The sequence below is a fragment of the Arabidopsis lyrata genome (assembly GCF_000004255.2).
Source record: "Arabidopsis lyrata subsp. lyrata unplaced genomic scaffold ARALYscaffold_7, whole genome shotgun sequence".
Lineage (NCBI taxonomy): Eukaryota > Viridiplantae > Streptophyta > Magnoliopsida > Brassicales > Brassicaceae > Arabidopsis > Arabidopsis lyrata.
The window spans coordinates 11,591,033-11,614,932 of NW_003302549.1; the positions used below are offsets into that span (position 1 = coordinate 11,591,033).

The following is a 23,900-nucleotide window of genomic DNA, read 5'->3' on the forward strand; positions in this document are numbered from 1 at the left end:
AAATATTTTTAATATCTTGCCTCGTTAACAACTCGTTTATAGGGGAGGTCGTCGTCGATAGAAGGATTGTTAGCAACCTACACAAACATTTATCGAAATTATTGTTATCAGGGAAAAAGGAAGAAATTATTCCTGATAACAATAGTTAGAGGTTAATATAATTGTTAGCACATTAAAACGTAACAACTTGACTCTGAATTATCTCCACCACCAGCTTGGAGAGTGGGCTCAATTAACAGATAGTTAACCCCGGTTTTGGATTCCGTTAACCTACTTAACGACGGAACAAAGTCATCAAAAATTTAGAATTTATTGAGTATTAAATTTCTCATAATAAATTACGAAGCTACGACAATAAAACGTTCAATTCGAAATGTATTAAGGGGCAAGTTTGGATAAAATCCTAGTTACCTAAACAAAATAAAGAAGAATGGGAAGACAGGATCCGATGAACATAAACACCACTGAAAAAAGGACTTCGATAACATTAGAGTTAGCTAGTAACCGCCAACGAGGATTAAAGCCGACACTAACTTTTTCACTTCACTTTGAAGGCCGCCAACCTCGAAATCCACGCATTCAGACACACCCCCGGTAGCATGAGTATGGATAAGGAATATAGAGAAGATGCCGGTATCAAGGGGAGAAGCAACCTGAGGAATGATAATAGGGCGCTCTATAGAAAATGGATCCAGCAGACAGTTACTCATAAGAGGATTGAAGGCAGCCTGTTTGAAAAGGTATGGCAGCATTACTGCGAGAGGCATAAGCTCATCCTGAATAGCAGAATCTTTGCGGCGTTGGGTATTTGAATCCAAGACAATGATCTTCCATGATTTAAGATCAACAGCTAAAGCTACCCAATGCTTCTTGTCAAAGTTAAAAGGCAGATACAAGTAATCAGCGTCCGTGAATAACTGGACACGGTCAGACTCCCCAGCACCGGAAAGGAGATCGGTTAGTGACGGTGGGAATTGGAACTCCGATTTGGACGGGCATCGGGAAAACTTAGGGAATTGACGGCAGAATAGAGAAACAAACTTTGAATCAAGGACTTCAACACAAAGTTTATCGCCATCAACATCGTCAGTCCTCAACAAATGACGACTAAACTTGATGAGAGCATCCATAACCTGGGGGAATGAAAAAAAAAACATTTGAAATAAAAGGAAATAACCAAATATAAAACTCACTCAATAGAATATATTTTACAAAAACGATACCTTGCTTGAAAGATTTTTCTTCCGGTCAATTAAATCCAAAATATCTTTATTAGACAGAGCAACACCACCACAAAAGCTAATAGAACTGTTGAAAGAACAAGATGATATGAAAAATTATCGAGAGGGAAATATAATGGTAATCATTGTATGGGCTAAACAAAAAAATATCAGAATACACAATACCTTATCGCCTTGAGTTTCTTCAGTGAATTTTGGAAGCGTTCCTCAGGGTCAACGGAAATGTTAGCTTGATTGATAACAGGGGATGGATGACCAACTAACAACTTCGTTTTCTTTTCATACTGGAATCGACCATCTAGCTTGGTAGAAAGAGTACGGACCCTTTTACTTCTCCTCCCAATCATTCCATCCAAATCGTTAGCATTACCATCATCCTGCAGGGAGAGGGGACTAAATTAGAAAAGGAGCAAAATTTGAGATTTACCTACCAAAGATACTAAATATTATCAAATGAACCTGGAGGGGAGCCTTCCCTACTTTAGAAGGGGGAGGAGTGGTGAAATCCTGAAATGGGAAAATAATTAAAAACAAACTAACTACTAACCAAAACAATAGCATTTAAACAATTAGATAATACCTCATCAGAATCCTGAGAAAACAGCCACAATGAATGATTAATAGGGAGTAAAGAATTAGTTAACAACAAAAACAAACACATAGAAAATACAATACAACCTCGCGTGGGGAGGCAACAAAAGAAGGTGCGCCCCGGCCAACACCCTACAAGAAATGGGAGTAATAAAAAATTTAAAGGCTACTCGATATATATAATTAAAAAATTTCAGATAAATGACAAGTCAGGGCCCTGATAATACAAACCAGATCATTAGTTGCTGCCATATCAATAGAAACAGCCTCAGGAATATCAACCGCCTCTCCATCACACACAACCCCACCACCAGAAGGCGGAGCAGCCTTATTCACAAAATTTTTTAAGACAAAACAGACAATATGAGTACACGACCGGTTTTGCAGGATGACTAAATTTTTAATAGGTATCACACGAACAGGGTCATTGGGAGGTTCACAACTAATCTTCCCAACATCATCAAGACCGCAAACAGATTGAGGGCTAAACTAAGTAAAAATAGACATAGAAAATAAAGAACAGCGACATTAAAAAGACTCTTAGTACGTTAACCTTTCATATCTAGATTAAGGTTGGCTAGCGTAGAGGGATACATTGATAAATATAAGTACCTGAATAATACAAATTGAAATTTTAAACCACCAAAAAACTTATAAATAATTCCAAGACAAAAATAAATATATAGTTTAGTGCCTAATAACGTTATCACCCGTAAAATTGACCTTTACAAAGAGAGTAGAACAGAAGAGGAAAGAAAAGCCTAAGGAAATGGGAACAATATGCTTTGTAATTTAGCTGCTAACCGAGATATCCGGGATCCCCACAGACGTCTCCTCGCCAACACTACCATCATCCGACGCAGGGGCACCCTGGGCAAGGAATAATTGAAATGAATTTAATCCAGCAGCGAAAACAGAATTGCAAAAGACAGACATATTCTATCTTGTATTATAAAATTAATTGATCTATTACCTGGCTTTCCTCTAAAGCATTGGGCGGGGGGGCCACATCGCCACCCGTCGACTGAGAGCATTGAACCTGTCCATTCAAACGATAACAAATGTTAAGAATCAGGCAACAAACAAATAAGTGCACTAATTAGGTAATGACTGCAATAAATAGATGACAGATAACCTCTTGGTTAACGATCGAATCGTTGGGAGTTATAAATGCTTCATTCTCAACGCGCTAAAGAGAAAAAGAAAAAGGAAAAAAATTTTAGCAAAATACAGAGAATTCAAGATGCTGATTACGCCGATAAAATAGAGGGCAATTGTCGCTAAAATATTTTTAATATCTTGCCTCGTTGACCACTCGTTTAGAGAGGAGGTCGTCGTCGATAGAAGGATTGTTAGCAACCTACACAAACATTTATCGCAATTATTGTTATCATGAAAAAAGGAGGAATTTATTTGTTTGAGGTTAATATAATTGTTAGAGGTTAACAAGCACATTAAAACGTAACAACTTGCCTTTGAATTATCACCACCACCAGCTTGGAGAGTGGGTTCAACACCGCCTGCAACAACGTCAGCACCCTGCAAAACAAAATAACCACAGTAATTGTTATCCAACGAAAGAAAAAGAAACAAAAACACATTATATGTTTTGATGCTAAGATAACTATTACCAAACTAATGACATAACAACTAATCTCTTAGTTAACAATCGTTGCCTACAAACTTACCTGCGGATGAGCAATCAGACCTGGGGAGGGGAGATCTTCATCCATTGGGACATTGTTCTCCGGCTAGAACCAAAAAAAAAAAAAAAAAAAATTAAACAGTGAGGGGGGAATGCAAACCTGGTTAACAAAACTCCATTAATAACAACTATATAGATTAAACATTTTACTAACAGTTATACCACTATAACATAGCAACTAACCTCTGCGTTATCTTCAACAACAGAGTCTGTGGGTGGGACAACATGACCTGTAACATTGTTACCGCCCTAAAAAAATTTTACAAAAATTAGTTAAACAACAATAAAACACAGTCACAGCGTCATTGTATGTTTGAAGGTAAAAGTAAGTGTTAGCATCTACCTAAGATAACACCAAATATCTGAAATAACTTAGCCAAATATCACCATAGACAACTCGCCCACATTTTACTAATAGTTACCCCAGAAAAACCAAAACAACTAACCTCGGGGTTATCTTCATCAACACATTCTGTGGGGGGGACAACATCAGCTGTAACGTTGTTAACGCCCTAAAAAAAAATTTAACAAACAATGTTATAAAACAATAAACACACAAAAAAGCCTCAAGGTATATTTGATGATAAAATAACAGTTAGCATCTAACTAAAAATAACACCTAAACTATGAAATAGCTTAGCCAAAAAACACCATTGAATACTCGCCCACCTGAGAATTTTGGACCACATCGCCAGCATGGAGAATATCTTCACCCCTTGGAACAGCATTCTCCCCCTAAAAACAAAAAAGAAAGCCATAATCAGGAAATTAGCCACCAACCCACAAAAACAGAAATTAATAAGAAAAAAAAAAAAATACCCCCGCCTCCTTGCAACCAACACCAGTTGGAACTTTCTCAGAGTAGAAAGATAAAATTTCATCAACAGTGGCATCGACATTAGAAGTTCCTTCGCGGCTATGAGACCGAGCATGTCCACGGGAGGAGCGGAGAGGATCAAATCCAAAATCATCATTACCACCATTGGAACCAAGACCATCAGAATTAGAAACACCATCGTTACCATTGTTGGCAGCCTTCTTAGGACGAGTAGACCCACTGACAGGCTCTTTCGAGGTTTCGCCTTCAATAACAGTGTTTTTAGTGAACCAATCAGTCACCGCGGCAATGATTTTTTTAGCCTGACCTTCAAGTTTGGCATCCAACAAAAGGGAAATAGACTCCAACGAAGGAACCCCTGAATTCCCGCCTTCCTCAGGGATAGGTCTTTCTTGTCTGCTCCTAACACCACCGTTCTTAGTTAGTTTGGCAGCTTTCCTAGTGCGACTACCATTGGATTTACCACCACGCTTTTGTTTTTTTGAAGCCAATTTCAACTGGGATGGGATAACTCCACCATCAAACATGTCATTCTTGAAAATCAGACCCTCACCTAAAAACATCATAATATTATCGACCTTCTCATCTTCCTCATCATCAGACCAAGACAAATCTTCCTCCGGATCCAACACAAAATCAGGACAAATAATGGAATCAACAAAAATCTGCAAAACAACCAAGATAATAATACCAGATGGCGTTAATTTGCTTAAGTGAAAAAGGCGTTAGTGATTAACAACATAATTATCGGGAACTTGTACAAAATATACTGATAACAATCTCGATAAATGTTAACAAAGTTAAAGAGATAAGTACATTACCGAGCATTTCTTATCCAACACTTTAGCATTCCCTAGCTTGAAAGGGACAGACTCTCGAGGGGCATCTTCAACATCGACATCGCCGGCTTCAGTTTCAGACTCAATGATCTCATCAATTACAGGTCCATCTTGGATAGATGGAGCTGCCTGTAAGACAACCAATTGCAGAGCGTATAACAACCCCTGAACGCTAAAACAAGTAATTGCTAATTGTTCAATTTCCCTCTCTTTTATCGACTTAATCATCATCTCAAAAGAGAGACGGCCCCAAGGGTAAGCAAGAAATGCATCCAGGTCTTCAACCATTTCGGCGTGAGCTTTAACAATCTTAGGATAATGAGAGGTAGGGACAAGGAAACCATCGACAATCGCTAAGCAAGCACATCGGATCCTCATGTCGGCATCGGAGATAATCCTTTTCTTCAACATCGTGATAGCCCGGTCTACAGTTACATCTTCTTCAAGGCCAAACAATTTACTGTAAAATGGAATCGTCATCCCCGCAGTGCCTTTCTTCTTTTTCTTCTTCAAAGCCGAATACTTCCCACAAGGTAAACCCGTAACAATCTTGAACTCTCTCAATGAAAAACGAATAGGAATTCCGGCAAAGAGCACCCAAATCTCGTTCGGCTTCGCCACCTCCAACTGTCTACCCAATATAAAAATCCCAAAGCTCGCAGACCAGGCAGGTTTGTTAGGAAACTCCAATAGTTGACCGAATGTGGATCGAGAAAGGAACTGCCGTTCACCATCGTCGAGAGCATTGAAGATAGCGCAAAGGGTTTTCATCTTATGATACACATTGACCCTCTCGCCGCGAGGCTCGTGACCAAACGCAATCAACCGGGGAGGAAGCAGAATCGGAGGCATCGGTTCTGAGAAAAAAAAAATAAACTCTGGTTACACAACAATAAACACAGCGTTCAAAGCTTAATCAAACAAAAAAAAAACGATTTTAGTTACAAAAAGAGGAGAAGAACAAACCACAGATCTGAGAGATAAACCTTTGCTAGAAAAACAGAACCAGAGAAAAAGAATATGAGAGAACAATTTTGGGGAATTGTTTCGTTTTTCTCTCTGACTGAAAACACCATCTCTCCTCCTGATATATGAAGAGAACATACACGACTGTTCGGAAACTGGAGAAGGAAAAAAAAATAAAAAATAAAAAATAAACGCACATCTCCCCAAAACAATATCTCGCAAAATCTTCCCCTTCTTTCTGCAATGATACAGCCCTATAATCTAAAAACGACTCCTTTGATGCTATAGGGGTACATGCGTCAAAATAAATTGAACAGAAGCGATGGAACAGTGTAAAAAGGAGGGACTTAATTAACGCTTCCTCTATGCATATCCCCTGATATTTCTCTTATTATGATATTATCCTTTGTGTCGTTCGTTTCCGTTGCATTCGCGATCACCGTTGTCCGTTGGTATATAGATTCGATATATGTGCAACTTCTTACTTATGTATAAATCTTTCCGCATACAAAGATACTCAAAAGTGATTGCTCTCAGTTTCATCCAATCTTATATCAACAAATATGCATCGGAAAATTTTCACATTAACAATTAAGTCAACCATTTTGAATAGAAATCTATAAAATTTGACTATATGGAAAAAATAGAAGACAAAATATTTTAAAATTGACCAAATTAGTCTTAAGCATTAATTTCAACGGGACTATTTTGAAACAATGTTTAAAAGCCGAAGTCTTATCTATATATATATTTTTGGATGACTTTTAGCAAATAAATCCTGGAGTTGGTATGTATTTACAAAGAATGTCATTGGTTGGGTGGGTTTTTTTTTAAAAACGAGTGACCCGGTTTCAATTTCGGATATTTCCGAAATTTCCTCTTACAACATTAAATCAAAATCGACATTAATTAGTTTGTAAATCTCGATTATTAGTTGTGAATCCCAACTGAACTCCCTCAAAAATATTCCTAATAGCGAACGTGATCTTGAAAATATTGGGCATAGAAACTAATAAGTACACTAACATTCTTTCTTAGTAGCATATTCCTTATCTAAATACTAAATCTTTTATTTTAATTCTAATCAAAATACATGTAATCTAAATTCAATCAAGATTTTCTCCATTTGCTAGCTATAGAGATCGAGAAAATAAAGGATATAATAAATAATTACTACACTAACACTCCTTATTAGTAGCATATTCCTTATCTAAATAGTAAATAATTTGTATTACTTAATATAATTGATATTTCGGAGATTTTATGCTTGCTTACCAATTTTCTCTAGATTCGCAATCACACCTAACCTTGACATCAAGTATCTCTATATATAGCCTGTCAATGAATGTAGAAAAGTCATCAGAGTATACGCAATTTGCGTTTACCAATCCACAAATCATCAGATCTCTATAAAGGATGACAAGAGCCGTCGATGACTTGAAGCTCTCCAGCGGGTAAACATGGCAACAGAGCAGCTTCCAAAGCCGTTACGCAAGCCATAATGTCCTCTATTTCATCAGTCTGATTGATCGACGACATCTCCGGTGCTGCAATACCTGGCGGACGGTTAGGCGGGAGGTGGCGACGGTTAAGGGTCAAAATATGGCGGCGGCTTTTGCTGACGATCTCGATCTCTCTTTCTCTCTGCTTATTTACTTGATCGTCACCACAATTTTTCAATTATATGGTGTAATCTCATAATCGAAAACTCTAGGAGAAGAAAATGTTAAGATATGGGAGATTGAAGATGATTTTGTCTCTGTTTATTTTTTCCAAAGAAGAATGAAGATAATCTATGACCTTTAATTACCAAATATACTACCACTTTGTCTTTCTAAATTTTTTAATATTTTTTTATATATTTAATTTTAGTTTTGTTGTATTTCGTTTTGCTTTGACAAATTAGTTGTTCAAATAAAATTCTAATATTTGCCTTGATTATTAAAAAAAACTTTTTGCCTTTGGGATAGTAACTTAATAGCATGTATTTCATTAGTAAAAAATATTTACCCATAATTCATAACTATAATTCATAATCTACACTAAACTTAGATTTTAGTTGGTTTTAATTATAACTACATAGTAAACAACATCTGTATATTATTACTTTATCATAATAAAAACATTACAAATTTATGTTTTTAAAGCAAACTTTTAAATTGATTCGAATTATATGTTTTTAAAATAAAAATATTAATTCAAAAGAAATATAACAAAATGATGTTTAATTTCACGGGACGGAGTTATATGGTGGAACGGGTTTGGATCGATATTAATCGGGACGGTATACTATGGATGAAATCCTAGAATTAACAATCAAATACAATTATATAATCTTAAACACTAAATAAAACATACAATATTAACAAAACAAATACAACTTAAAATTAAAAAAAATTAGTTATAAAAAAATCGATCAGAGATGTACCGCCGGATATAAATAGTATAGGATATACATATATAAATACATTTAGTCAAACAAAACTATAGATTATATATATAGATAATCTTCAAAAAAAATTAATTGTCAAACTTTTTTTTTAGTATTATAGCCCCGCGGTGTACCGCGGATTAAAATCTAGTTAAATACTTAAATAGAAACGAAAAAATAACTTTGACATTGGGTATATTATATACTTACATATGCTTGTGGATAAAAAAGACACTAGTTTTTCTTAAATGTTACATTCATTTTAGTATGCTCCATGAACCATAAGTTTGATATATCATGTCATTCTCGTTAATTATAAATGTAGTGTGGCTCTTCAAAACTATATGTATATAGTTTTAACATCATGAATACTTGGACTGATTACTTAACTCGTAGTGTTAGCTTGATTTTGTTGATGGTTCCTCCATGATTTTCTTTTTCGGAGTGGATGATTGTTTTTTTTTTTTTTTTGTGGTCGAAACTAAACAAAAGGTTTTGATTTAATTTATGAAGTTAACAAAGAAATAAAAATCACATGACAATGTAAGCCACGGTCAAAATATTTCTTTAATGGAAGTAAAATTAGAAAGAAAATGATTTCCATATTTTGACTATTTTCTATAAAAACGAAAGGGACAAGAGTAGAAAACACATTACAAATTAGTCTACCCAATGTTTATAATTTTTATGTACCACACGCTATTTCCCAATATTCACATTGTAATTACTCTACTTGAGCATTTTATTAATGATAAGCAATTAGGCGTTAACAAGAGTAATTAATGAATGAATAAACAGTGGTAGTGCAGCTACTGCCGTCCAAAAGTCAATGGTGATAGTGGCATTTAAGTAAATAATCGGAATGAATGAGGGCATTTAATTAGCTCCAAGAGAGTCATGACAATTTGCACTTTTATATCTCTATCTCCTTCTTCTTCCTCAAGCTGATTCTTGAGTATGCAACGAAAACTTCTCTTTTGTCCCCTTCCAAACAAAATCTCCCAATCATCAAAATTTCTTCAAAAGGTTAGCTTTCATGGTGATCTATGTAGTCTCTTTCTCTTTTTATTTTCTTGTCAAACGATTCAATTCCATATGTTTCTAAATTTAACAATTGGTTCTTCTTTAGCTGTACTCTTATCTAGGTTTAAGCTTTTGATCATATGGTTTTGGAATCTGAGCTTATATGTGTCTTTTTGATTGTTGGTTTTTGAAAGGATATGACTTGTTTGATTTGGTTGTGGTGCAAAAGCGATTATTCCCTGTAACCAACATCGATTTGTCTACCTGTCCCTTTGTTTGCCTTGTGTGTATTCAAAAGTACTAAACTTTATGCTGATGAATGTATAAAATCTTAACTTTGAGCATGGGTTTTAAAGCTTTGCAATTCCTTAGTTTAACCTGATTCTGGTAAAAACCTCTGCTTTAGTTTGTCTCCAACCTTCGAATAGATGTGGTTTCTTCTGTAGAGAGAGATTTAGAGAGTGGAAAGCTTCGATTTTTGGGGTGGAAGCTCTGAATCGATTATTTCTTTTTCTGGCAATAGAAATCTTAAGGCAGTAGCAAAAACCGATATTTGATTTCTGAAAGATGTCAGATCTGTTTTCTGATAACCCTATGATTGAGTGACTGATTGTAAGAGCAGACTTGTCAAGGGGCTTTTAGTACATATGTTTGAGTTTGTTTGGAGGAAATTTCAGAACTAAGACCATTTTTTTCTTGTGTCACGAATCACAGTGTCTGTATATAGTTGCTTTACTCTGTTGTAGGCTTGTAGCTCACTTGTTCTTTTTGGATTTTTATTTCATGGAGACAGGTTTTTGTTCTCCTTGGTTTGAGCAAGTTACACTGTAGAGAGTGATTTGGCTAAAAGAAGATTGATTCCGGAGGTGTGTAGTGTATTTCTGGGTTTCTCCAATGCAAACGTCTCAGAAACATCACAGTGCGGCTGGACTGCACATGCTGTATCCTCAAGTCTACTGTTCGCCTCAGTTTCAAGCGAAAGACAGCAATGGCTTCTCTGATATCCCATCCAAAGAAAACTTTTTTACACTCGAATCCTCCACTGCTTCTGGTAGTCTTCCTTCGTATGACTCTCCTTCTGTGAGCATCACATCTGGCCGGACCCCGTTTTCTCCTCAGGGCTCTCAGTCATGCATTTCAGATCTCCATCTTTCCCCTGACAACGTCTATGGATCACCCTTGAGTGGGGTGTCTTCTTTTGCCTATGATGAAGCTGGGGTCAAGAGTAAGATTCGGGAACTTGAGGTCTCACTGCTGAGTGGTGATACAAAAGTTGAAGAATTCTCTGGTTTCAGCCCTGCTGTTGGGAAGTCGTGGAACTGGGATGAACTCTTGGCTTTGACTCCGCAGTTGGACTTGAAAGAGGTGCTGGTGGAGGCCGCTCGGGCAGTCGCTGATGGGGATTTTGCTACAGCATATGGATTCCTCGATGTCTTGGAACAGATGGTGTCGGTCTCAGGCAGTCCGATCCAACGGCTAGGCACTTACATGGCAGAAGGGCTTAGAGCGAGGCTTGAGGGGTCTGGGAGCAATATATACAAGGCCTTGAAATGCAATGAGCCAACGGGAAGGGAACTGATGTCTTACATGAGTGTTCTCTATGAAATCTGCCCCTACTGGAAATTCGCATACACAACTGCAAATGCTGCGATCTTGGAAGCAATAGCTGGGGAAACCAGAGTCCACATTATCGATTTTCAGATTGCGCAGGGATCACAATACATGTTTTTGATCCAGGAGCTTGCGAAACGCCCTGGTGGGCCGCCGTTTCTGCGTGTGACCGGTGTGGACGATTCACAGTCCACCTATGCTCGTGGGGGAGGGCTTAGCCTTGTAGGTGAGAGGCTCGCAAAGTTGGCGCAGTCATGTGGTGTCCCGTTTGAGTTTCACGATGCTATCATGTCTGGGTGCAAGGTGCAGCGGGAACACCTCGGGGTGGAACCTGGCTTTGCTGTTGTTGTGAACTTCCCATATGTGTTACACCACATGCCTGACGAGAGCGTAAGTGTTGAAAATCACAGAGATAGGCTGCTGCATCTGATCAAGAGCCTCTCCCCAAAACTCGTTACTCTAGTGGAGCAAGAATCAAACACAAACACCTCGCCTTTCCTGTCACGGTTTGTGGAGACACTGGATTACTACACAGCGATGTTTGAGTCGATAGATGTAGCGCGGCCACGGGATGATAAGCAGAGAATCAGCGCAGAACAACACTGCGTAGCAAGAGACATAGTGAACATGATAGCGTGCGAGGATTCGGAGAGAGTAGAGAGACACGAGGTGCTGGGGAAATGGAGGGTGAGAATGATGATGGCTGGGTTCACGGGCTGGCCAGTCAGCACATCCGCAGCGTTTGCAGCGAGTGAGATGTTGAAAGGTTATGACAAAAACTACACACTGGGAGGGAATGAAGGAGCGCTATATCTCTTCTGGAAGAGACAACCCATGGCTACATGTTCCACGTGGAAGCCAAACCCAAACCCAAACCAGATTGGGTAAATTATAGTGATGATGGTGACTTGAGTGGATGAAGAGCACAACAAAAACACATCTGTCGCTGTAAATTTTTGAGGATGTGCAATGATGTTTAAGTTGTAACACAACCTAAGTTATATATGTATACAAACCAAACCTGGTGGTTGTTTTTTCTCTTGTAAATTTTCATGTGTTGTGGTTGGGTACTACTACTAGTGAAATATAACCAAAACATTGATTAGGTCATTCTATGCTCTTCTATATACTGGTATAAGTCAACTGGCGGCTGAACAAAAGGTTGTGAGGGTAACAAGATATGAAGACAAAATCTACAGGTCAGATTGGGTTCTGATAAGGCCTTAAAAGGAGCTCACCAACCCACAAAACCATGGATTGAACAAGTACAGGTCATTGCCTTCTCTTATTCTTTACTTTTGTAAGGCTCAAGCTTCCTTTATTGCCTTTAATAACAATATACCAATGAGTATTTGCAATCAATAACAAACTCCAGGAGAGTAATTTTTTTCCCTAACATGTTACTTTTTATGTGTTAGAGTTTAGAATTTTGGTTCTATGATTTTAGTTTTTGTTAGGGAATCATTCTTCTTCATGTAAATAAAATATTGACTTTGTCTTTTTGCCATTAATTATTATTTTTTGACTTATTGTTATTTACCTAACTTCTCTCCTAAATTTTGTCATTTACCCCAGTTGATTCTATATTATACTTCCTAAGTGTTCTTTGTCTAATTCTCTATCATTGTTTCATCTAATAACCAAACCTTAAGACTTGGAAGCAAAGAAGAGAGAAATCCCATTTATTTTTAATAATTCAAAGAGAGATATTGAGTGACTTCCACTAATACAAAGAAAGCTTGGTTTGTGCAATATTTTGCGGTTAAGCTATTAATTGCTGAGGCAACACCTTTTCACACTTTGCTTTCCTTCTTCCAAGTTTTCAACTTTTCTTTCTTACTCTTTCTATCAATCAAACTACAACAAATTCATCTGGATAATTGTTATTTAGAAGTTGATTAAGCTTAATTTTTATTTCAAGATTATCATAATTGTTATCTGCTGTTGTTACCTACATTCATATAACCTTATCAAAAACGAATAAAGACAAAAGGATAAAATATACTAGTTTTTATAGAAAAGAAACAGAAAGAAAGAAAAGGGTTTTCACCAAACGAAATTAGTTCAATCATTTGAATTATCTTTATCCTTATGATTAGTGTCTTTATATCTGTCATATGCTGCTTCTCCTTCCAACTTCCTTTGGATTATATTCTCTTCTCTTTATTTTAATTTCCATTTTAGGTAGCTGTTTATTTTTTTATTTTCACACCGTGTCCCTTTTAAAATAATATTAACTACACCATTTATGTTGAAAAACATGAAAAACATGAATGAGGTAATTATGATGATGGATCATATCTAAAGGACAGTCATTGATTTACTCCATATAAGATAATTAGTGAAACAGAATTGAAAATAAAGATAAGGGAGGATGAATGTGAATTTGTAAATGGGTAATGAAAGTGAAAGAAGAAGAGGGTTTAGGGTTGGTTACTGTCAAGGGTTTGAAATGGAGACGGTTGCTTGAGAATGAGGAAAAAGAGTTAGTAAGTTTTTAACTCTCTCTTTCTCTCTCCCTCTCTCTTTTTCAACGTCAATTTCTTTAAGGAATGGTCTCTCTCTCTCTAAAAGTGTGTGTGTATATATATTAAACGCCTCTGTTTCTTCTCTGCATCATTCTTTTAACTGCTTAGGACCAAAACTCATATCTATATTGCAAACAAAGAAGGAGGAGCCGTTGAGACTACAAAATGACTGCAGAAGAAAACCCTTTTGTATCTGACACCTCTTCTCTGCAAAACCAGCTTATAGGTTCTTTTTCTTTCTGTTTTTTTTTGTTCATCAATCCTTCTGAGTAATTTGTTTAATGTTGAGGTTGTTCTGTTTTCTTTATTTCCTCTCTGCAGAAAAAGAGAAAGAGCTTTTGACTGCTAAAGCTGAAATTGAGGCTTTGAGAACAAATGAAGGGCACAAAGACAGAGCCTTTAAGGAGGTAACATGATGATCATCAACTCTGTTCGTGATTGTCCTACAAAAAATTTAAGTCAATCTTACCTAGCACTTAGCAGTTTTCTTTATCAATGTTTTCCATGTATAAAAATCTTTTATTCGAGCGTCTTGAGCTCTGTTGATGCTACTTGGTTTTGTTTCAGCTTAGAGAAAACGTGAGGAAGTTGGAGGAGCAACTTGGAGCCACCGAGAATATTGTTGACCAAAAGGTGAGGTTTTTCTCAAATACTATAGACCATCTTTGTGAAGGACATTAGATATGATTTGACTAAGTTAAGCTTGTGACGTGATTGTAGGAGGTGGAGATGAAGAGGCTGGAAGGAGAGAAGGAAGATGCATTGGCGGCACAGGACGCTGCAGAAGAAGCACTAAGGAGGGTTTACACTCACCAACAGGATGATGACTCTCTTCCCCTTGAATCCATCATAGCTCCTCTTGAAGCTCAGATCAAGTTTCAAAAGCATGAGGTTCTTGAGACTGTTTGGATTTCAAACTTCATTCTTGTATGATTGTATCAGTGTGAAGTTTACATGCTACTATTATACAGATTTCTGCACTTCAAGAGGACAAGAAAGCGTTGGAACGTCTGACAAAATCAAAAGAATCGGCGCTTCTTGAAGCAGAGAGAATCTTGAGAAGTGCCCTTGAACGGGCTTTGATCGTTGAAGAGGTCCAGAACCACAACTTTGAACTTCGACGACAGATTGAGATATGCCAGGATGAGAACAAGTTTCTTGAGAAAATCAACCGCCAGAAAGTGTTGGAGATCGAGAAGCTCTCCCAAAGCATTGTAGAATTGGAGGAAGCAATCTTGGCAGGAGGAACAGCCGCCAATGCAGTTCGAGACTATCGCCGCCAAATCTCACAGCTCAATGCAAGTGTCTTGTTATTGCATTCTCACATTTGTTTATAAGAAACTCACATGATTTGTGCAATATTAACAGGAAGAGAAGAGGACCTTGGAGAGAGAGCTAGCCAGAGTCAAAGTATCAGCAAGTAGAGTTGCCCTTGCCGTTGCTAACGAGTGGAAAGATGAGAACGATAGAGTCATGCCTGTAAAGCAATGGCTTGAAGAGAGAAGGATTCTCCATGTACTCACTGATTTTCACTTACACAACCACTTAATACACACTGACTAGCTTATGCAGGAAACATGAGTGTTGAAATTTGTGTCTGTGTGCAGGGAGAAATGCAGAAATTGAAAGATAAACTCTCTGTTTCCGAGAGAACCGCTAAGGCTGAATCTCAGCTAAAGGTGATTGCTTATATTGTTAATATTTTGTTGGTAAAAAGTGTAGTTTCTAATGCAAGTAAACATTACAGGAGAGGTTGAAGCTGAGGCTGAAAACCATAGAAGATGGTTTAAAGGGCCCAAACACGTGTAAAGTCTCTCCAACTACAAAGACTGAAAAATCTGGCAAGATTTTAGGATTCTTGACGAGTGGTGGTGGATCAAAGAAAAGGTCTACTTCAGGCTCAATTACAGGCAGAATCCATGCTCTGAGTCAGCCGATTCACATAGTTTCAGAAAGTGATGAAAAGGAGAATTCAAAGATAAGCGCAAATGATATAACTGATCAGCATGAAGAAGATGGCAAAAGGAAAGCAGAGGAAGATGGAAATGTAGATTCTGAAGATATGGTTTCAGGGTTTTTATATGACAGGCTTCAGAAGGAAGTAATTGCTTTAAGGAAGATTTGTGAGAGTAAAGAGGGTACTATTAATGCCAAAAATGAAGAAATCAAGGTAAATTCATCATCTTCTTGTTGTTGTTTTAACTCTTCAACTATATAAAACCTTACTTAAGATAAGATAACTCTGTTTTCACTTTTCAGATGTTGTTGAAGAAAGTGGATGCTCTAACGAAAGCCATTGAAGTTGAGACAAAGAAGGCGAAGAGGGAAGCCGCAGCGAGAGAAAAGGAAAACGCATTGGCAGTGTTGAATGAAGAGTCAAAACAATGTAGAAAGGCAAAACTACCGAGAAGGTTTGGTCACAATTTCCTTGTCTCTGTATTTTGAGAAAAATACACAATTCAAACATCATGAGATAGTTGATATTTACATGTCTATGCTATGTTGTGCAGCCGCGTACCTAATCCACGTTGCCAGTAGAGGAAGAAGAAGCTTATGGGATTGAAGATACTAAAGAATATGGTCTAATATTAGGTTGTTCTGTACATATTGAGTGTTGGATGTTGGATTATAAGAAAGTGAAAACTAAAGCTCAAGAGATGTGTGTGTTATGTATATTGGATTGCAAAACATGTTTTCAGATGATAAAACAAAACTCCTCTCTCTTCTCCTACCAATTAGTTGAATGTTAGCAATTATCTAGAGAACCTAGCTATAAGCAAATCAGATTCTGCTAAACACAAAAAAAACATACCTAATCTCTCAAACTCATACATAATCAAATATATGTTGGTCTTGCCTTATAATCAGTAAAGGATCATATGTTCTCTGTAGTAGCAAGAAGATCCGAGCTTGAAGCAAAAATAAAATTTTATATATACAAGAAGAGCATGAACAACAAGATTTACAAAGACTTGTCTCTCTTTCTCACAAGAAGTGAGAAGGAACCATATACAAATAAAGTCATGACTGATCTTTCCTAGCAAGATAAATTTACAATCTGTTTTTACATGGTGCTCTCTTGTAAGGTGATGTTGCCGGCTGTGTAGACACGGGAGCCGTTAGAAGAGGAGAGGAGTTGAATTCCTCTATGAATCTTGGATGAGCATCGATATGGTTTAGGAACAGAGAGTGGTTTAATGATACAAGCCTTGTCCAAGTCAGGAATCGCATGGAGGTGAGAAGGAAGATCGATGACGAATTGCCCCAACTCATTTGTAACAGCTTTGATCCATTTAGATATTCTCCTATATCCAATATGGCACTTGATGCCAATGGTAGCACCTATATGATAATGATTATGTGTTAGAAATATCGTAGTATATAAGGAACATGGACCAATCCACTCTATTACTAATTGGTTACGTACCATGAATAGGAGAGGAGGAGGAAGAGAGAAGAGAGGCGGTGAGAAGAACAGAAGAGAGTTTTTGTTCGCCGTAGCCAGCCATCTCCACCATCTCATCTCTGCTCCATCTATCCCTAACTGCTTCCCCAAACGTCATCATTAATACCAAAGTCATGCTCATCAACAAGAACCTCATCTTTAATCTTCAAGGTTTCAAAATATTATGTTTATAGCTCCAAATTAGTGGAGATATTTTCTATGGTGAATGTGTGAGTGTATGGTGAAAATGGATTGGTTGTATAAGATTAAGAATATGAGATCCTTATTAAATTCAAAAAAGAATATGAGATCCTTATTTTGCTTTTTTTTTTTGTAAGTAAAAGCCTCTTCCTTAATTTGACTTTTATCTTCTTTGGTATTTTATACTAGGGGAGGTCCCCGCGCCCAGCGCGGGGTTGTATGTTGATTAAGACCAGAATTAATAATTAATATTTAGGGTTATCAAGTTAGGGATATTTATTGAATTAATTTTGTCAAGAGTCTAATTTTTATAACGACATTAATATAGAATTATGGTAAAACGCTATAACTTTTGATATATATTATTAGTAATCAACAATTAATAGTGTTTTTGAATCACAAACAATTATTAGTGTTTATATCTTGATATATATAATAGAATTAAATATAAAAAATCTATATATTTAAACCAACAATATATTAGCAACGCCCCGACCGCCACTGTCCATGGGTTCCCACGTCCAGTCTCGGTCTTTAGGCCCATCTTCTTTGTTTTGTCGTACTCTTGATTTTATGACATATTCATGCTTACTCGTTTCTTTCATATTAGCAACGCCCCGACCGCCACTGTCCGTGGGCTCCCCACGTCCAGTTTCGGTCTTTAGGCCCATCTTCTTTGTTTTGTCGTACTCTTGATTTTATGACATATTCATGCTTACTCGTTTCTTTCATATTTGTAATGCCACGACCGCCACTGTCTGTGGGTTCCCACATCCAGTTTCGTTCTTTGAGCACATCTTCTTGGTTTTGTAGTACTCTTGGTTTTATGACATATTCACGCTTCCTCGTTTCTTTCATATTTGTAATGCTCCGACCGCCACTGTCTGTGGGTTCCCCACGTCCAGTTTCGGACTTTAATTTGGGCCCATCTTCCTGGTTTTTGTTGTATTCTTGATTTTATGACATATTCATGCTTTTAGATTGTATGTCACTGGAGTTTTTCGTAGTTGGAAACAAATAATTGAAAAATATAATCTCTTACCATATCTCTTACCTATCAAGTAAGTCATCTTGCTCTTTGAAGTAGTTATGTACGTAAAATTTCAATGGTATAGAAACAGGCATCTCTTTTGTATATATCGTGTCATATTTATCGTCCCTATTGTAGTATCTTTGTCTCTACCTTCGCCATTGGTCGCTGCGTAACCCTTCAGTTGATCTCTTGTTTATAAAACCCATATAAAAAGTTGTAAGAGAAATATCATTTTCTTAACTGTATCGTATATGTATTTGTAGTATATTGATCTGAGATTGCAAAGATGTATGCCTATCAAGAAGCTCTTAGCAAAGTAAACACTGAAGATAGGTACTAAAAATGAGAGGATTACAGAGAGCAAGTATCTATCCCTTAGAAACCACTATGTGCAACTGAGAATAATTCATATATGTACATACATACACATGTATGCAACGTATTGAAGCTTTTAAATTTAAATATCGAATGCTACAAAACTGGAAAATTGCTTGTGGAGAAAGCAATATGAACATGGCCACATATATAACAAATAACCGATTATGCTTGTCGTAGATCATTCTCTTTCAAACCAAAAGTTTTACCTAAACAACATATCAAGTGACTCACAAGAGATACATAAGAGCCATATCCTAAAAATATCCGGCAAAGCAAAAACGCTCCAGGTTCGAGAAGGAAGTCATTGGAAAATTTGAGTATATACCAAACTGGAGAGTAATTCGGCTACAAAGAGAGATGTGTTGGCTTTGAAGAAAAAGCTATGTGATGCTCTACCTTTTATTTATGAATTTTATGCTATGAATATATGTTTTTGTTAGGGTTCAACTTTAGTCTCCGGATTAGAGACTTATATTCATCCGACAAACAATTCGATGTCACAATCAACGCTACAAAATTGGTGGGTTCTCTCTATTAACAAACAAAAAAAAATTCTGGGGTATATATATTTTTTTTGTTTTGTTAGATCCATACGACGAAGAACATGACGAAGAACACCAAAAATTCTCATCAATCCGGTACGTTTGATCTTATTTTTATTAGTTTAACAATTACGGTTATGTTCGAATCTGAAATAACCATGGCTCCAGACTCCTTCACACCATGGCCACATATCACCGGAGTGGAGACGATTTCAAATTCGGAGCTTCTCTTCGCATATAAAATCATACATATGGTCTCTTTGTTTCGGGTTCCCTCTACAATAATTAGTACATATTTCAAAACTGAGCTACAAAAGAGCACATTGGATTTTGGTAAACATCAAGATTGCTTCCTACCTTCCAAGAAACATGATAGACTAATTCACATCCAAGACCAAACATTAGCCACATAAAGCCTGAATCAAATTAAACGATCTTAGGATGCTCTTCATAATCCGTAAGTTAAAGAGACTTGCATTAATATTGCAAATTAGACTCTAGAGGTGCACAATGGTTAATCAGAGTGTATCAAAGACGACGAATAAAGCATGAATTAGAATATCAGCAGAGGAAGCACACAAATATTCAATAAACGTAATCAATCACTGAGAATAGCATGGACCCAACTTTTGAAAGATTCATAAAAAAAGAAGATTTTTCCTATGCAATATTCAAACAATGAGAAGATCAATGATTGATGACTAACCATACAACCGAAGCAAAGCCATAAACAGAAACGAAAGTACTAAAGAGCCACAACAGCAGTGATACGACATTTGTTTCCTCGCACTGGAAACAATGACGTGCTTCCATAAATCCAATCTAGTTTTTATGGAAAACAAACCTGCATTCATAATAAACACTACTATTAATTATTATTTTTTATGCAAGAATTAAATGGCAGCATAAAAAATTCAATGGTTAGTGCCGAAAAAAAAAGCAAGGATTAGTTATGATATCAAATCAAAATTAAATATCAAGCAAGGTATTTACATAAAATTAAGGCAGTGGAGGATCTAAGAATTTTTTATATGACAATATCTACAACTAAACAAAGAAAATTTATATATTTTTAAAACAGAATCATTATTTGTTTTTTGGTAAGATTAAAACCGAATCATTATCATATTAGTAAAATTATCATTTATTTATTATTATCCACGTTAATTTAAAAGTTTAAGAGAATATCTGCTTTTTTCTCATAAAAGGATGGGATAATAACATAACTCTTTTAGATTTATAACTATATTTGACATTATCATATTAAATCTATTAAGATAAATATATTTCTTTTTGAAAAATATAAATAAAATGATAATATAATTATTATAGATTTACAATTATATTATTATCCATGTCAAAATTTTAAAACATTTTACTTTTTTCTCACATAGGAAGATAGAACAATAACGTAACAGTTTAAGATTTACAACATAAAAATAATATCAGAATTGGAACGCCAAATCATAATCAACACAATTAACACAACTCTAATGGGAAATTAGAGTTATCTTGTGATTAAAATACTAAACAAACAAAACTAACCGAAACAAAACAAAAGTCTTCCTTTCAAAATCATTAACGTGACGGATTGCTGACTGATTAAGTTGAAGTTTTAGGCATTTAAAGATCTAGAAAGATGATTAAGGTTAAACATTTTTATTTATTTTAAACAACGTTTGAATGTTGACAAAAAAAGAAGAAGAGAGTGTTGGGACCATCGGGAGAGACAACGTTGAGCAGCTGCGAAAGAAGCCAACGTTGTCTATTATGTTCCTCACAGTGTTTGATTTGACTTTTGATGACATTACACTCTTGTCCACTTGTTGTCTCGAAAGTTCATGCAATGAAAAATTATTAAACAAAACAATTTAATTTTATGTATAAATCCTAGGGAAGAACCGATCAAGCTAAGATCAATGGTTGTGGTTTTAGTACCGTATACTTCTCAAATATACCCGTTGAATAACGGAAATCCGCAAGACGGGGAGGAGACGAAGTCAACCTAGCTGGCAAAGGAGCTAACCCAGCTCCTTTGGTCTTATTTATGGTCATATGTATTTAGCAAAATATGGTATACAAACCGAACTAATCAACAACAAAACTTGGTTTTAAATTGTTGTATATTTCTCAAAAGTCAAAACCCATAATAACCAATGGAACAGAAGAAGCTAATGCAGAGCATACTTACGCTTGGAGTAAAGAGTGATGCAAGCTTCCATTGGCACACCCAAAAACGCATCAGAGCATGGAAAGAAACCTAAAAACCAATAAATTAAACAATAATTAAATCTTAGTGCATGGAAAACGAATCCTATACATACCAAAGTCCGAATCTCAGTGCCTTAGAATGACCTCGATACCAAAAACTTTAAGTTACTACTTCCATATATGTAATATTTTAGTTTGGGGAGAGAGATTGGCAACGAAGAATAATTCCTGAATTTAACAGCCAAGTTTGTTATCCCTAATCTAAAGAGAGGAATACTTAAATTGTATTAACGACAAAAATTAGCCTCCTCTGAAGATTCATCCCTGAAATAAGTCATCTTTCTGACTTTGTGGCAACTGTGTTATCAAAAGTTGAGTGTTTCTTCTGAGAAAAGACATATTTGAAAATAATAAGAACATGTACCTCAACAAAATCGGGAGGTACCTCATCTTTCTACAACAAAAAGAAACATACCAAACCATCGATGATTACCTTCTCAAAGTTGAAACCAAACTTTTTGATTATAAAAATTGATTAGTGGTGAAAATAGTGAAACCATAAATACAAAAAAAAAAAAAAATTAAATTTGTACATATAAACTATAAGATCACCTGTTTATTCATTGAATTAGGTCCAAATTTTCCATACACCAGTTCACATCGTCCCCTCCATACATCCACCCTACAATAAAAAGAAAAATTAAAATTAGGTAGAAGCAAAAAAAAGTTTGAAAAAAAAGAACAAAAAAACAAGGGTTAGTTATGATCTGAAATTGAATACCATGAGCAAGGTATTTATATTGAATAGGAGGCGGTGCATGATTTAGAGTTTCTAAATTTTTCGACGATAAATACAAAAAAAAAAAAAAAAATTTACATATTTTAATAAGCAAATCACTATCATAATAATAAATATTTGTAAAACTGCCATTTATTCATTGTTATCCATGTTTATTTAAAATAATATTTACTTTTTTCGGTAAAAATATGGAATAATAACAACTATTTTAGATTTACTACTATATCTGATACTATCTTATAAAATATATTAAAATTTAAGGGAAAATTCCTTTCTGTTTCAAAAATAAGGCGGAACAATAATATAATTTTTGATTTACAATAGATAGACATGCATGGTATCCATATGCGTCATGTCACGCTGATCCATATTTTTTTCCAAAACTCGATCTAATTGCTATTATGTGCAAAAATCACCGCCGTTCACGTTCATGTTCACGTTAGCACTCCATACCTAATTCACATGTAAACCTCTCTGCCTATCTCTGACTTCAGCTCTCTCATCTTCGAGTCTCCCCAAGAAAGTTTTGACACCACACCAACATTTCATTCGTCAAAATTAAATCGAGTTTGCACAAGGTTACAACCGATTAATAGGTGGTCTTCTACCTTCTATTTACGATTTTATGCTATGAATATATGTTTTTGTCAGGGTTCAAGTCAATCTCCGGATTAGAGACTTATAATCATCCGACGAACAATACGATGGCGTGATAACCGTTTCTAAATTGGTGGGTTCTCTTTCATTGATCTACATATTATTTTTTTTGTTCGTTTTTTTTTCCAAATATTTAGATTGAAACGACGACGAACACGACGATCATACCAAAAATTTCATCTATTCCGGTACGTTTGATCTTTATTTTAATTAGTTTAACAATTAATAGCCGTTTACGATTAATTTCGGATATCTAAATCTTATTAATTTGAGTAAGGTTAGAATAGTATTCTTTTATGTTTATATTAATGCTCCGATTAATAATTTTCGGATATTTGACATTATCATCTTAAATATATCAATATTATAATAAATATTTTCCTTTTCCGATTTTTTTTTTTGGTATAATTCCTTTTCCGATAAATTATGAAACAGATCTATTTACACAAAAGGTAAAAAAAAAAAAAAAAAAAAAAAAAAAAAAAAAAAAAAAAACCATCAACCGTCTCCATTCACACGTTTCTTCATTATTATCACGAATTCACGTTCATGGAAGCTTCATCATACATTAACACTTACAAGTTTCTTCGTCGAGTTTTTATCCAAGGTTTCTTCGTCAACTCTGTATCCAAGGTAATAAATATTTGTTCTTTTCATTGGTTAGAATTATAGGGTGCAGGATAGTATTGACGTCTTAAAGACATAACATGGGCAAGATACTATGAGAAGCTTGACTATTCTGCTTCGACAGATCAACAGGTGAAATTCTATCACTAAATTATTAGATCTCTGTTATTGCTATGAATATATGCTTTATGTTAGGATTTCAAGTTTTGCCTTCGTTTAGAAGAATTATATTCA

At 35.7% G+C, this 23,900-nt stretch overlaps 5 protein-coding genes across 6 annotated transcripts; 2 read left to right on the forward strand and 3 right to left on the reverse strand.

The window, feature by feature from the left end:
• Positions 1-291: 291 nt before the first annotated feature.
• Positions 292-3,018, reverse strand: LOC110226987. Its single transcript, XM_021020097.1, has 10 exons — positions 2,968-3,018; positions 2,806-2,871; positions 2,637-2,702; positions 2,064-2,159; positions 1,920-1,964; positions 1,822-1,833; positions 1,701-1,748; positions 1,407-1,618; positions 1,224-1,308; positions 292-1,133 (listed from the first exon to the last, which is right to left on the reverse strand). Exons 4-10 carry the CDS (start codon positions 2,082-2,084, stop codon positions 498-500), a joined length of 1,059 nt encoding a protein of 352 aa, XP_020875756.1. The 5' UTR covers positions 2,085-2,159; positions 2,637-2,702; positions 2,806-2,871; positions 2,968-3,018; the 3' UTR covers positions 292-497.
• A 1,273-nt stretch (positions 3,019-4,291) lies between these two features.
• LOC110226007 lies at positions 4,292-6,080 on the reverse strand. The gene is made up of 2 exons (XM_021016403.1): positions 5,197-6,080; positions 4,292-5,040 (listed from the first exon to the last, which is right to left on the reverse strand). Exons 1-2 carry the CDS (start codon positions 6,064-6,066, stop codon positions 4,333-4,335), a joined length of 1,578 nt encoding a protein of 525 aa, XP_020872062.1. The 5' UTR covers positions 6,067-6,080; the 3' UTR covers positions 4,292-4,332.
• A 3,452-nt stretch (positions 6,081-9,532) lies between these two features.
• On the forward strand, positions 9,533-12,355 carry LOC9304149 (scarecrow-like protein 13). The gene is made up of 2 exons (XM_021017551.1): positions 9,533-9,637; positions 10,428-12,355. The coding sequence occupies exon 2, from the start codon at positions 10,529-10,531 to the stop codon at positions 12,131-12,133; it is 1,605 nt and encodes a 534-aa protein (XP_020873210.1). The 5' UTR covers positions 9,533-9,637; positions 10,428-10,528; the 3' UTR covers positions 12,134-12,355.
• Positions 12,356-13,599: 1,244 nt separating this feature from the next.
• On the forward strand, positions 13,600-16,508 carry LOC9304150 (microtubule-associated protein 70-5). 2 transcript variants are annotated; one of them, XM_021020025.1, is made up of 11 exons: positions 13,600-13,734; positions 13,882-13,999; positions 14,095-14,180; positions 14,341-14,406; positions 14,494-14,664; positions 14,745-15,071; positions 15,142-15,288; positions 15,381-15,452; positions 15,521-15,943; positions 16,033-16,184; positions 16,284-16,508. In XM_021020025.1, exons 2-11 carry the CDS (start codon positions 13,939-13,941, stop codon positions 16,309-16,311), a joined length of 1,533 nt encoding a protein of 510 aa, XP_020875684.1. In that variant the 5' UTR covers positions 13,600-13,734; positions 13,882-13,938; the 3' UTR covers positions 16,312-16,508. The 2 variants fall into 2 exon arrangements, with proteins under 2 accessions (XP_020875684.1, XP_002868078.1); XM_002868032.2 differs by having other exon boundaries at positions 13,600-13,999.
• Positions 16,509-16,683: 175 nt separating this feature from the next.
• On the reverse strand, positions 16,684-17,391 carry LOC9304151. Its single transcript, XM_002870070.2, has 2 exons — positions 17,201-17,391; positions 16,684-17,115 (listed from the first exon to the last, which is right to left on the reverse strand). The coding sequence occupies exons 1-2, from the start codon at positions 17,373-17,375 to the stop codon at positions 16,838-16,840; spliced, it is 453 nt and encodes a 150-aa protein (XP_002870116.1). The 5' UTR covers positions 17,376-17,391; the 3' UTR covers positions 16,684-16,837.
• Positions 17,392-23,900: the final 6,509 nt, after the last annotated feature.

What these genes read in the sequence shown, in the direction of transcription:
- LOC110226987 (XM_021020097.1), bottom strand. Translation starts at nt 2,084, where the DNA reads ATGGCAGCAACTAATGATCTG. An exon ending in TGGCAGCAACTAATGATCTG is followed by an intron (nt 1,965 to 2,063) that starts GTTTGTATTATC and finishes CATTTCTTGTAG; the next exon opens with GGTGTTGGCCGGGGCGCACC. An exon ending in TAGGGAAGGCTCCCCTCCAG is followed by an intron (nt 1,619 to 1,700) that starts GTTCATTTGATA and finishes CTCTCCCTGCAG; the next exon opens with GATGATGGTAATGCTAACGA.
- LOC110226007 (XM_021016403.1), bottom strand. Translation starts at nt 6,066, where the DNA reads ATGCCTCCGATTCTGCTTCCTCCCCGGTTGATTGCGTTTGGTCACGAG. An exon ending in TGTTGGATAAGAAATGCTCG is followed by an intron (nt 5,041 to 5,196) that starts GTAATGTACTTA and finishes GTTGTTTTGCAG; the next exon opens with ATTTTTGTTGATTCCATTAT.
- LOC9304149 (XM_021017551.1), top strand. Translation starts at nt 10,529, where the DNA reads ATGCAAACGTCTCAGAAACATCACAGTGCGGCTGGACTGCACATGCTG.
- LOC9304150 (XM_002868032.2), top strand. Translation starts at nt 13,939, where the DNA reads ATGACTGCAGAAGAAAACCCTTTTGTATCTGACACCTCTTCTCTGCAA. An exon ending in AAGACAGAGCCTTTAAGGAG is followed by an intron (nt 14,181 to 14,340) that starts GTAACATGATGA and finishes GTTTTGTTTCAG; the next exon opens with CTTAGAGAAAACGTGAGGAA. An exon ending in AAGGCAAAACTACCGAGAAG is followed by an intron (nt 16,185 to 16,283) that starts GTTTGGTCACAA and finishes TATGTTGTGCAG; the next exon opens with CCGCGTACCTAATCCACGTT.
- LOC9304151 (XM_002870070.2), bottom strand. Translation starts at nt 17,375, where the DNA reads ATGAGGTTCTTGTTGATGAGCATGACTTTGGTATTAATGATGACGTTT. An exon ending in CTCCTCCTCTCCTATTCATG is followed by an intron (nt 17,116 to 17,200) that starts GTACGTAACCAA and finishes ATTATCATATAG; the next exon opens with GTGCTACCATTGGCATCAAG.